Source organism: Pleuronectes platessa, chromosome 14, assembly GCF_947347685.1.
Source record: "Pleuronectes platessa chromosome 14, fPlePla1.1, whole genome shotgun sequence".
Classification (NCBI taxonomy): domain Eukaryota; kingdom Metazoa; phylum Chordata; class Actinopteri; order Pleuronectiformes; family Pleuronectidae; genus Pleuronectes; species Pleuronectes platessa.
In genome coordinates, this window is record NC_070639.1 from 15,078,054 (window position 1) to 15,091,063 (window position 13,010).

Consider the following 13,010-nt stretch of genomic DNA (forward strand, 5'->3'; position numbering starts at 1 on the left):
TTGAATTATTGACTACACTTCTCCACAGAGGGTAGTGAGGGGCGGCACTGTCTGCTGCTGAATCTCACACACACGGACACACACACACACACACACACATACACATGCCAGCACACACAATACCTGCAGTCCTTGTCTCTGGCTGTCAACCTTCTGCTGAAGACTAACACAGACATCTTTTTTTCTGTCAATCCACTTGGCCTTGATCACTTGAAACGTGCACGGTGGCCAAAACGTCTCTCGGAAGGACATTCACGTAAAACACAAATCGCAGTGGAAGAGAAGCACAATGGATGTTGACGATGAAATGAGCAGAGTTGTAAACTTCGGTACCGTGAGTTCTCCAGTAAGGATGAAGTGAAAATGTCCGTGTTCCCCCTTGTTGGATGCTCCAAGCACCTGAGCACCTCAAATAGACAATAAACAAATGGGACTTTTCTGGGCGTCTACAAACAACAGCTAACTTGACGATAGAGAGCAACTCAACATCAACTGTCAATTACTTGTCATCAAATAATTCGCCCAGTCACTTAGGAAATAAAGAAACCAACAACAAGCATGAGAAACGACTAGGGCAGCTAAGTTCTCCAGGCTTACCTTGGCAATCTGGACACACCAATTGAGCAGCAGCTGGGATCCAATGTTGTCCTTGTGCTCGAGGACGTAGTCGAGCAGGCACCCGTGAGGCATCAGTTGCGTGACCAGCTGGATGGTGGGACTCAGGCAGACGCCCAGCAGGCGGACCAGGTGGGGGTGCTCCATGCTGGCCATGATCAGGGCCTCCTGAAGGAGACACGTACACACTCAGGCATGTGGGGTGGGAGGAGGGGGGGGTTGGAGGTTGACGATTGTAATAGTATGTCAACAGATCCTGCAATATTTGTTTCCTATATTCGTCAGCCAACTGTCTTAGGAAAACATAAACTACATCACTGACGGGTTGTTTTTCTGATCTTGAGTGTTCGTGTAGAACCGAGCTTGGAATTCTCCTTTGAAGCCGCGGCGCTCTGCTGTGAGCCATTTTTTTGTCTTTTGATTGCAGAGAATATCCCAATTATTTTTGATTGAACAGCACGTGAAGACTTAATATCCTCTCCTTGCATATCTCCATTAACAGACAGCACAATTTACCAGAAAATCAAACACACAACTATACAGTTTGAATAGTGTCGGCTGCTTTTATTAACTGCGCAGGTTTGGTGTGTTTGTTGTGTTTTCTTGTATGTAGTTGTTTTTTGACTTGTTATGTTTAGAGATATGCCATTGTGTTTTCTTGTGTTTGTGTTTGTTTGTTGTGGTTGGTGGTTTGCTGTTGTGTTTACTTATTTTCTTTTGTGCTTTTTTTGTGGTTTGCCATTGTGTTTTTACTTATTGTGTTCTCCTTTTTGCCATTGTGATTTTTGATTGGTTGTTGTGCTTTGGGAATTGCTGTTCTGTTTCCCAATTTGTCACTGTGACTTGCACTGCAGGGTCTCATTAGAAATTGCAGACGTAGAAAGTCAAATAAAGTTTAGATTTAAAATCTACTTTCCACTGTCTGGATCAAAATAGCTGATCCAGACAGTGGAAAGTAATAAATCTATAGGCTTGTGATTAAATAAAGTATGTGTTTCCATTGACATATTCAGAGGACCAGTGCTTCATTCACAAGTTGTCACATTAAACCCAAACTGTAGTTGTACAGTTGCCGTAAAAAAGGACGAATGCCTGAGAAAAGGTTCAAAGACTCAACACACTGGCAGAGTCCATCATGTTTACAAGTGTAGACTGAACTGTCTAAGATCATAGGAGCCGTTATTCTGTTTCAGGCTGAAGTTGCTCTTGAAGTTAGCAGCAAGGTTCCACTACGTCAGAAACAGTAGATTTCTATACAAAAAAAACCTGCACATCAAAGTGACTCGCTGCCTCACAAGGCTCTCAGCACTCTCTGTAGTAAATAAAAATGGAGTAAATACATAACGGGGAGAGATTGTTGTAAATCAAGTGTCTGTGTCCTTATTTATTTTTTTTAATACACACTACAGTAATAATTGTTTCTTTTTCAGTTGTTTGGTTTGGAATATTTCTGCGATAGAAGTGGCTACTGAATAGAACATATGTACATATGAAAAAGGTCTGTTACATTATTTATCAGGCTTTGAACTCGCTTGTGGTGTCAACACCTACACATACAGGGACTTGTAGAGCAGGAGCAAACATAATATATTAGTTTGCTATGAGGAATACGATGGCAGCACCGTGAACATTCACAACTTATTATTCTAATTCTAAAAAGAGAGCTACCAAAGAGCAATACAGCTCGTTTACTCCGTGCAAATAAGTGCCGACCCAATACACATTAATACACTAACATACACACAAACACGCACGGGCCTACATACTCGAAGCATTGTTTCTGCAAGGGTTAATGTGACAATCCATCATGAGATAGATAACAGTGCAGCAAAAGCACACAACACAGGTGGAGGCGGTTGTGTGCTTTTTTGCAGAGAGACAGAAATAGTCGGTAGTGCTCTATTAAGAGAGAGATAGTATCACAACACACTGTAAACTTTATGGTATCCCTGCTCCTCTGGTGATGGCAGGAGATACAGTGAATCGGGCAAAAGTCTGTGAGAGACTCCAGAGTCGATCAGGGACGTCATCCAGAACCCCACATGTGAAAACAAACTCATTCACGTACTATAATGAAAGCTTCACACGTGTAGAGGGGACAATAATTTAACTTGGCTAAAAAAAAAAAAATCCTGGCTTCACAAAAACACTAGTTTCCCCGTCTCAATGAGGGTTTCTTGTTTTGTTGTTATTATTCAATGCAGTAAACTTAATGCCGTAAAGTAGGATAATGGGCTTAGAAGTCTTCAGAAGTTTACTTAGACCAAACAAAGTAAATTGCAATATTGTGAAATATGCCGATAACATTAACAACCTAAATAGATGCATCAAACAACTTTCTTGAATAATGTAATTATTACATTTCAAAGTAATAAATGGTAAATTACCGTTTCTTTTGAATCTACCTGTATTCAAAACACATTCAATAAAGTGGACTCCGTTTAAAGTTATTTTTACAGAAAGACACAAAATGTGAAGCGGATGAATTGGATATTGTAGTGATATTGATTTCTCTGAAGCACTGTGTAGTTTAGTGGATTATAAATTAAGTTTATTATCATTATTATTTATGAATGTGGATTGCAAGTTTGTGGGTCGCAGAACAAAAGCCTTGCTACACTGTACCCACACAGATACATACATCCAGGCTCGGTGTCAATACCCTGGCTCTCACTGGGATCATTGAGTCAGTCCTCAGATACTCTTCTAAGAGGTAAGTTAGTGTGACCTGCAGCGTGAGGGTAACCGGGTCAAGTAAACAAATCATTATCCTCAGTAAAGACCACTGATGTTCCCCGGTGCAGAGGCTGAGCCCACAGCTGCTCATAAAACAACACAAGGAGATTGTGGACCGGATGAACGTGTAGGAGATCATCACTGGAAAATTAGATGGAGATAATTTAACTGAGCCAAAAAAAGAAAAAAAAGGAATCAACCAACAATCAATAAATTAGCTCTGGATTTGTTTTCAGCACATTTTTGATTTGTTTAACTTTTTCTGTGCGTTCTGGCTCAGCCAATCAGAATCAAATACATTAGAAATTGCCATTCACACATTAGTCCAGTCCTAAAGAGACTAAGTACATTTTCCTCTATTTCTAACAGGCACTATGTCTCTACAGAGTCTATAGAAAAGCCCTAAGTGTCGCTTCTGTCTCTCTCTTTCTTATATTTTAGTAAGTTTTTTAGTTTTTTTTCATGGGTGATATCTGCTTCTCTGTTTGTCACACAGGCCCCAAAAGCCCATAGTGTAGATCATAAGTTTAAACACACGCAGGATATTCATCAAAGGCTTCTCGATAAAAATAGAAATGCTAACACCCCAAAACCTCTTCCTCTCAGACTGTCAGGCTGAGTGCGGAACATGACCGCAATTGGGTCGGTTTCCATGTGTGTGTCTGTGTGTGCATGTTCACGTGTGTTGAAGGATGTTATTTCATCTGCATTGCATCATCGCGGGGTAATCATAATTTATTTTTGCTTTTGCTTTTGAAATGAGCCGAGTTATGAAAGTTTTATAAACGGTGGCCCCGGTGCACAGTGCCGGGAGCCTGTGGCGTTGCGTGTTTGTACCCAAGAGCATGTAAGGGTCCTAGAGGCGCACCCAACGATTTCTATTCCGGAGTCCATAGGGCGTAAGCCTAGTTCTCAATGCTACATTTCAACCAATGAGCTAAGTTTTGCTTTCTTTTTAAAACCACTGAGGAGTGGGTTCAGTATTTTAGTTTTTTTAATCCTCTCCCGGCACAAAACAATAAGTCACGGTGCCAACAGTGCTCTGATACGGTAGGTTTATGTTGTTTCGGAGTATTATAGTAATATCAAAATAAAGTTTGCTGGCCTGAAACAGTTTTACAAGAACATAAACTATAAACTAAAATACTTTTCCAAACCTCAGTTATTAAATTCCACCTCACACTGTATAAGTAAATCCTCTGAGGTGTAAAGCCAAAGCTCGCCGCTTATGTACTCACACTGTTTCCATTCGCAACCCCCCCACACACACTGCACGACATCCAAATGCTTAAAACATACAACTCAAAATTGGAATGGATTTTTGTTGTTTTTTGTGATTTTTGGTGTGAAACTGAGCTTTTAGCCCAGTTTCACATTTTCCTGTTCTGAAAATACTCACATCCATGAACTCCACGTTAGCCTTGGGTCCGGTGGCCTCATTTAGGATTTTTATGGCCACTGGGATCTTCACCGTTTCACCCTCAGGAACCCAAATACCCTAAAGAAACACACACACACACACACACAAACACACAACCACATGATGAGTCACTGTAGCAGAAGAAAGGCGCTGCAGACTTTAAAAAGGATGAATCTCACAAACAGGATGAGAATGTACAACATGCTTTCTAATTAAAGGTTATTTTGTCCTTGTGTAAAGACTTGTGCGGAGCTGCTTAATTACTTCGAAGTATCTAATTTCAAATGGGATTCAACCGATTTAGCGGCTGCCAATGTGGTCAAAGCAAAGAGGAGCGAAAACAGCTTTGGGGAAATGTTTCAAACGTGTGTCACTTCATGCGATGACAGCTTGTCCACCTCCGCTCACTGTTAAGACACCTGCTCTCACAAAGCTGTAATTTCCATGTCCTACCTCTTCTTGATTGTCTTCCTACCTGCACTTCTGATAATAATTATAATGCAGCACAATGACTCACCACTTTGTTTCTCATATTAACTACACTCAGGGTATGTAGTATTATATATTTATTTTATATTCCATATTGTGCGGGGTAGACACGCTCCATATATGTCCATAAGAGCTATTTGAGCATTTAAATCATGGTTTGCACATCGTTGTTTGCTACAGCTGGTGCGAAATACACCTCAAGACTATTTCCTACATTTTCTAACATCCCATTTGAATAGGATGCTACAAACCGAGGTGGCATATTGTTGCTGACAGCCCCATAGGGAGAGTAGACAGATACATGTATTACTTCAGGTTAAGGCCCCTTCTGAAGTATTTAACATCTGCCAACAACTCATTAAATGGCCTTGCCTTGGTTGTTTAAACTGACCACTGAACTGCTGCGACCCTATCTATGCTCAGCTTCCAATACACTCTGCTATTCAGAGAGCTTTTACAGTTTCTTTGCCAATCAGTGATATCTAGATCAAATGAATACAGCTAGTGACAAGTAAATGAAAACAAATGAGTTTATCGTGAGAAATCTCAATTGGCATCGATTGTGCCAGAGCGGCCATTTGGAGACGATGCCTAAACACATCTCTGCTAAAATCTCTTTAACTTTGCTCTGCTTCACTAAATAAGAAAAACATTGGGCACAGATGGTGTTCCGATGTTGTGCTGGGGTTGTGTGATACATCTGCACCATTTCATAGGAGATATTCACTTAAAAACTACAAAATCTGCGGACATGAAATCCTCTATTCATCATGTGTTCCCTTGTCATTCACCCTGACCCATTAACATCTATACTGATGCTTAAATCTCTACAGAAACCTCACAGCTGTTACCTTTATATAGACACCAATGTGGTGTATATAGACCCTGCAGTTGCAGAGATATACAATATTCATTCTATGCTATTTTCAAGAAGGGGCCTGGGAATATTAACACTCTTCTGTATCATGTTCGACCTGTTTTCTTGCACGTATCCACGACAGCTGTTTCACTTGTGTCATTGTGTGTTAAAGTGTGCGTCTTCTTTCATGTGCTCGTAAAACACAAAACACAAGAAACACAAGGCGTCACTCATCTAACCATTGCGCCACTGGTGGTTAAAAAGTCTACAGGGGACCTTTAAACGTGGCCCCTTATGTAATGGGGAAGTGTTTTATGTTTTGGAGAAAAAAGAGCTCCGCTGCACAGCAAAAAACGTTACACGTCAATCTGAATGCTGAGGCTCATTAGCCACGACCTCTGGATTGTGTCTGAATTAATAAGATCGTGCAGTGAAGCTGCTGAAGTGAGTTTTCTCAGCCGACTGCCTGAGAGCGTCTCAGCGTCACACAACTGCTCCTCCACTCTGAGAGGATCCAGTGGAGATGAGATGTATTTACCTCAATGCCGTGTGACCACCAGGGAAACTACTGTATGGATGCTTGGGCTCAGCCATGTGACCCTGAATGGACTACTTTTCTTTACATGCCCAGAGGATGCAGATTCCCAGAGGTAACATGCAAGAAAAAGGACATCTGTGCTCATGCCAGACCTCTGACCCAGAAATGTGCTGTAATGTGAATGGATGGATCCACAAAACGTCCACTGATGATGTCAGGCAGGAGAGTCTATTCTTTCTCATTTAAGTGCCGTTCCTCTCTAGTTCTCCCCAACCAGTCATCAAACTGGGGGTGACCTCGGCTACCTCATATTCAGTGTAACCCCAGGGGTCTCAGTGTCTGCTATATTACTTATTCTTTTCAACCCCACCAGGCTTACATCTGATTTAGAGTCATTATCTGTCTTGTGATACGTCTCGCTGCGAGATCTTACAAGGCCTTGGAAAAGGTCTCAAGTTTCAGAGTGAACATGAATTATCTGTATATTTACCACATTTAAATTTAAACGAAATGATCAAGCAAACACATGATTTTGAATTTTTTGAGTGTTTTACCTTGTAAACAGTCCCGAAGGCCCCAGAGCCGAGAATCTTGACCCTTTTGAGTTCCGTCTCTTTCAGGATGCGAAGCTGGGCCTGGTTGGGTGCTGCCCCACTCGGTGTTAAAGGTTCCACCAGCTAAGAACACATCAAGTAACACAGAGGACATTCAATCAGATTTAACGGTAACACAAACCCTACAACACAAATTAGACACAAATGGTTGACTCAACGTTATGACCTGTGTGTAACACATAAATAAAGGTTTCTAAAATAAATTTGGTAATAAATGTGATTTAAAAACCAGCATTAATGTATTTAATCAAGGAACATGCATACAAGTTCACAGCTTAAAAGAGCAGTATATACTTAATCAAGTCATAACCGATCATGAAGATATTTTATAGTTAAAATCTGCCTTATTGTTAAGCAGTTCTATGTTACTTAGCTTTAAGAGAATCATAGGAACACAACGCACTTTTCATGTAGTGTTTATACAAATGCAAAGGCAAGGTTAACCTGATCCTACCTCAATTATGTAAATGAACCAATAATACAGACAGTTGTTCTTCTATTATTTATCATTCATACAAGCCTGTTCCTAGAATCAATGGAAAACAAGCTGTTTCAGAAAAATATCCTGACCTAATTTCCAAGAACTCATGCTGTGAAACTCAGCTTTAATCACAGGAAACAACAATTACCGCCGAGTCGCTTAAAGTTATGACTGAAAAATAAGTGTTGCTTTTAATGACATTTCTCCATCAAGACAAACGCGAAACACTGAAGTGCCAGTACCATTTCGGTATAACGTGTGAGGACATTTAATCTGTGTGCACAGGAGAGAGAGGGCGAGAGGTGGAGGGAGAGCAGAGAGAAAGAGTCGCTGGATGTGGATAATTGTGGAGCCTGAAAAGATTTGACACTTTTGTTGTCTCATTACCGCTCAAGTGGAGGAACGGACAAATGAAATACCTATCGAGTAGGAGGAATTGTATATGCGGAGGGAGAGAGGGAGGGAGAGCGACCGTGGCAGGAACAACAATAACAACAAGACAGCGATGGAGAAGTAAGCAGCTGAAATAGTTTAGAGGATGCAAAAGCAAGAGAGAGGGAGCAAAACGGGGAGAATTAGGAGAAGAGAGGACGATTAGAGAGGGAGGGCAGAGAGAGGAAAAGAGGGAGAGAGAGTGTAAATCAGTCTGGCTGTGGTCGACACCTTGTGTCCCTCTGCCTCTGCCATTGATTGAAAAACAATAGTCCGTCTTCAAATTTTTTTGATGGAATAACAAATCAGCTTTTGCGGGATTAAAACTAGAATGATGCTCCTGTAGCCTTCAAAATGAACCATCTACAAACATTGCACACACACATACAGAACACACACACACGCACACACACACATACTGGTTTCCATGGTTTGTGGGGCGTGCACTTTTTATCATAACCTGTGGGGACCACCCTTTCTAGAGGTTGTGGAAGTATGAAAAAAATCAGGGACACTAAGAAAAAATCTGTTAGTACATGCACACCTTAAAATATCTAAATTTATGAAGTAGTGTTTTGACTGTGCAAAATGGGGACCTTAGAAAAAACGGGTAGGTATGGCTGATGGGGACCTCATTTACATATCATTTGCATGACTCACACAACTTGTTATAAGACTAATGGGGACCATGCTTCAATAAAGCATTATTATATACATTATTACTGATACCGTAAGTCCTTCCATTATTACATTTGTTAGAGCTGTTTGTTTAAAACTAATAAAGTCTAGCCAAAAAAGAACAAAAGTTGTTGATAGAAAATGTAGAGATATAACATGATACCTGTAAATGGTGATAGGGATGCAAAGCATCACTTTGTACAGAAAATCTTGCTGTTCATGAACTCCGCCTTACAATGAAGCAGAATTTGATAGGACTATTAGTGTAATGTGGTTGAAGTGAATATAAACTTATCAAACAGTGACGGGCTATCTATATCCCTACAAAGAATAATTCTTATTCAGTCAAATTTGTAAGATATTTTTAATTTCAGACAGACAACCACATAGCAACCGCTTACTGGTGGTAATCTTCCCATTATTTACTTAATTTCCTCTTGTTGGCTGTAATGCGGTTATATATGTAGAATTTCACATTCTGCCAGCTCCGGTCCTTAAGAGCTTCTGGTTCAGCCCTTTAACACTTCTCACAGTCAAACTTTGCTGGAACAATTCAAGATGTGATGAATCGATTCATGTGCCTTTCCACTGCCTTCACGTCTGTCCTCTTCCAGGGTGTTTTCTTCTATTGGGCAGTTGTACCTTTAAGTGGTCGGAAAAACACATTTGTAAATACAAGGACTCCAAAGTGTGTAAGAGTTATAATCCAAAGTTAAAAGTTCTATAAAGTATAAACTAACTTCTACAGTATAAGAAAACTAAAATATACAATTACTCGGCCAAGAAAACACTGATATGTGCATTCTGCCTGAAATTGTCAGTGGGAAAGAGGATTTTGATTCAATTTTCTTATAAGCTGTACATGCTGTGTTATATTAAAAAATACCCTGTTCATTCTGATCAATGACATGGACTCACATTCACTGACATAAATTTCTCAAAATTGTCATGGAGAAAATACTGTATTTATAAAATGTTGAATCTGTTGGATAAATAAAAACAATGTACTGATTCACTCATTAATCTAACTAACTATGGATTTGTGAGGACGTAGGACAGGTGGTTGGTATAGGGACTAGTTGTTTGTATGTTTATACTATTAAAACTAACTGTTTTGAGTCCTACTTTAAGCACCTAATAGACTCTAGAATCAGCCAAACAACCCTTTATCTGATTATTGCAGACATGAATATACAGATAAAACTAAATTAAATGGGGGCAGCAACAGTTATGCGGCAAAGGTCTGAAATGACAAAGTATTGGTGGCAACATCTTCAGTTGGCGACACCGAAAACAGTCTCTGATCTGGCCTTTTTTTTATGACTGCTATCTAACGATGTCCTTTATAGTCTGACTTGACCGGGGTTCTTCTACTGCTCTGTGGGCTTCAGGTGTAATGTTTTGACCATCCAAAATCATGTTGTCTGGTGTTGTATAATCGCAGACAGTGGGGCCCATTGAGCTATCAGGATCATTAAGAGGCAGAAATGTGTTCTTAAAGATTAGTTGAACTGAAGCATCACTGTCACTGTCACTTTCGGATATGGTATCTGGTACGTGATCATCTGCACTCTCTGATGACGAATCAAATAGTTCAGAATCTTCCAGATCTGTGTCTTTCATCTAAAAAAATTTATGAAAAGATTATAAATATGTAGAGCTGTAACAGTTAGATGAGAAATTATTCATTGTGCTGTTTTGCAAGTTTTGTGTCATAATTTGATTATTTTAGCAGTTTATATTATAATAAGCAGAATAATTTGACTGTTCTGAAAAAAAAAGACTATATCGAATTGCAGCAACTTGAAAAATTGAAGTGCAACTGAAAGTGATTGTAGGCCGTCTTAATTTTGGTACAAAAGTCTCAGTTTCATTTTTGAACTCTGTAATCTGAAAATAAAGGCACATACGCAATAAATAATTTAGTAAAAGTGCATATAAGAATTTTTGAGACCAAAGTTGTGTCTGCTCTGCTAAACTAATTCTGAATTCACAATCTAGAAAAAACATGTTTCACACATTTTACACACAACATTATAGTTCATCGTGGGGACCAGTTTTATCTAACTTTTCAAAAACAGTTACTACTTGCACACTGTCAGAAGGTGTGTTGTGGGGACCACGTGAATACAAAATGTAGAGTGATAATTTATCAAGAAAGAAAATACTGTGAAGTTTGAAATCGACCATGAATATACCTCTACCACTAACCTTCAAGATGCCATACTTGAAATGTCATTGTATACCAATTTACATAACTTCTGACCAGTAAAGCTATTTGTCATTCACACAACTTAAAACAGGCTTTGTGGGGACATTTTACACACAACATTATAGTTCATCGTGGGGACCAGTTTTATCTAACTTTTCAAAAACAGTTACTACTTGCACACTGTCAGAAGGTGTGTTGTGGGGACCACGTGAATACAAAATGTAGAGTGATAATTTATCAAGAAAGAAAATACTGTGAAGTTTGAAATCGACCATGAATATACCTCTACCACTAACCTTCAAGATGCCATACTTGAAATGTCATTGTATACCAATTTACATAACTTCTGACCAGTAAAGCTATTTGTCATTCACACAACTTAAAACAGGCTTTGTGGGGACATTTTACACACAACATTATAGTTCATTGTGGGGACCAGTTTTATCTAACTTTTCAAAAACAGTTACTACTTGCACACTGTCAGAAGGTGTGTTGTGGGGACCACGTGAATACAAAATGTAGAGTGATAATTTATCAAGAAAGAAAATACTGTGAAGTTTGAAATCGACCATGAATATACCTCTACCACTAACCTTCAAGATGCCATACTTGAAATGTCATTGTATACCAATTTACATAACTTCTGACCAGTAAAGCTATTTGTCATTCACACAACTTAAAACAGGCTTTGTGGGGACATTTTACACACAACATTATAGTTCATTGTGGGGACCAGTTTTATCTAACTTTTCAAAAACAGTTACTACTTGCACACTGTCAGAAGGTGTGTTGTGGGGACCACGTGATTCCAAAATGTAGAGTGATGATTTATCAAGAAAGAAAATACTGTGAAGTTTGAAATCGACAATGAATATACCTCTAACACTAACCTTCAAGATGCCATACTTGAAATGTCATTGTTTACCAATTTACATAACTTCTGACCAGTAAAGCTATTTGTCATTCACACAACTTAAAACAGGCTTTGTGGGGACATTTTACACACAACATTATAGTTCATTGTGGGGACCAGTTTTATCTAACTTTTCTGAAACAGTTTCTACTTCTGACCAGCGAAGCTCTTTCTCGTTCACACAACTTAACACATGCTTTGTGGGGACATTTTACACACAACATTATCGTTCATTTTGGGGACCAGTTTTATCTAACTTTTCAAAAACAGTTACTACTTGCACACTGTCAGAAGGTGTGTTGTGGGGACCACGTGATTCCAAAATGTAGAGTGATGATTTATCAAGAAAGAAAATACTGTGAAGTTTGAAATCGACAATGAATATACCTCTAACACTAACCTTCAAGATGCCATACTTGAAATGTCATTGTTTACCAATTTACATAACTTCTGACCAGTAAAGCTATTTGTCATTCACACAACTTAAAACAGGCTTTGTGGGGACATTTTACACACAACATTATAGTTCATTGTGGGGACCAGTTTTATCTAACTTTTCTGAAACAGTTTCTACTTCTGACCAGCGAAGCTCTTTCTCGTTCACACAACTTAACACATGCTTTGTGGGGACATTTTACACACAACATTATCGTTCATTTTGGGGACCAGTTTTATCTAACTTTTCAAAAACAGTTACTACTTGCACACTGTCAGAAGGTGTGTTGTGGGGACCACGTGATTCCAAAATGTAGAGTGATGATTTATCAAGAAAGAAAATACTGTGAAGTTTGAAATCGACAATGAATATACCTCTAACACTAACCTTCAAGATGCCATACTTGAAATGTCATTGTTTACCAATTTACATAACTTCTGACCAGTAAAGCTATTTGTCATTCACACAACTTAAAACAGGCTTTGTGGGGACATTTTACACACAACATTATAGTTCATTGTGGGGACCAGTTTTATCTAACTTTTCTGAAACAGTTTCTACTTCTGACCAGCGAAGCTCTTTCTCGT

The 13,010-nt window shown here is 39.1% G+C and overlaps 1 protein-coding gene across 3 annotated transcripts in view; it reads right to left on the reverse strand.

Moving 5' to 3' along the window:
- The window catches only part of LOC128456092 (receptor tyrosine-protein kinase erbB-4), a 301,537-nt gene that overhangs the window by 51,251 nt on the left and 237,276 nt on the right, over positions 1 to 13,010 (reverse strand). For 2 of the 3 annotated variants that reach the window (XM_053440140.1, XM_053440142.1), the window contains exons 18-20: positions 7,212 to 7,334; positions 4,751 to 4,849; positions 598 to 783 (exon numbers count right to left, since the gene is read on the reverse strand). In XM_053440140.1, the coding sequence (XP_053296115.1) occupies positions 598 to 783; positions 4,751 to 4,849; positions 7,212 to 7,334 (408 nt within the window). The remainder of the gene's footprint in view (positions 1 to 597; positions 784 to 4,750; positions 4,850 to 7,211; positions 7,335 to 13,010) is intronic. The other variant, XM_053440141.1, reaches the window with a different exon arrangement.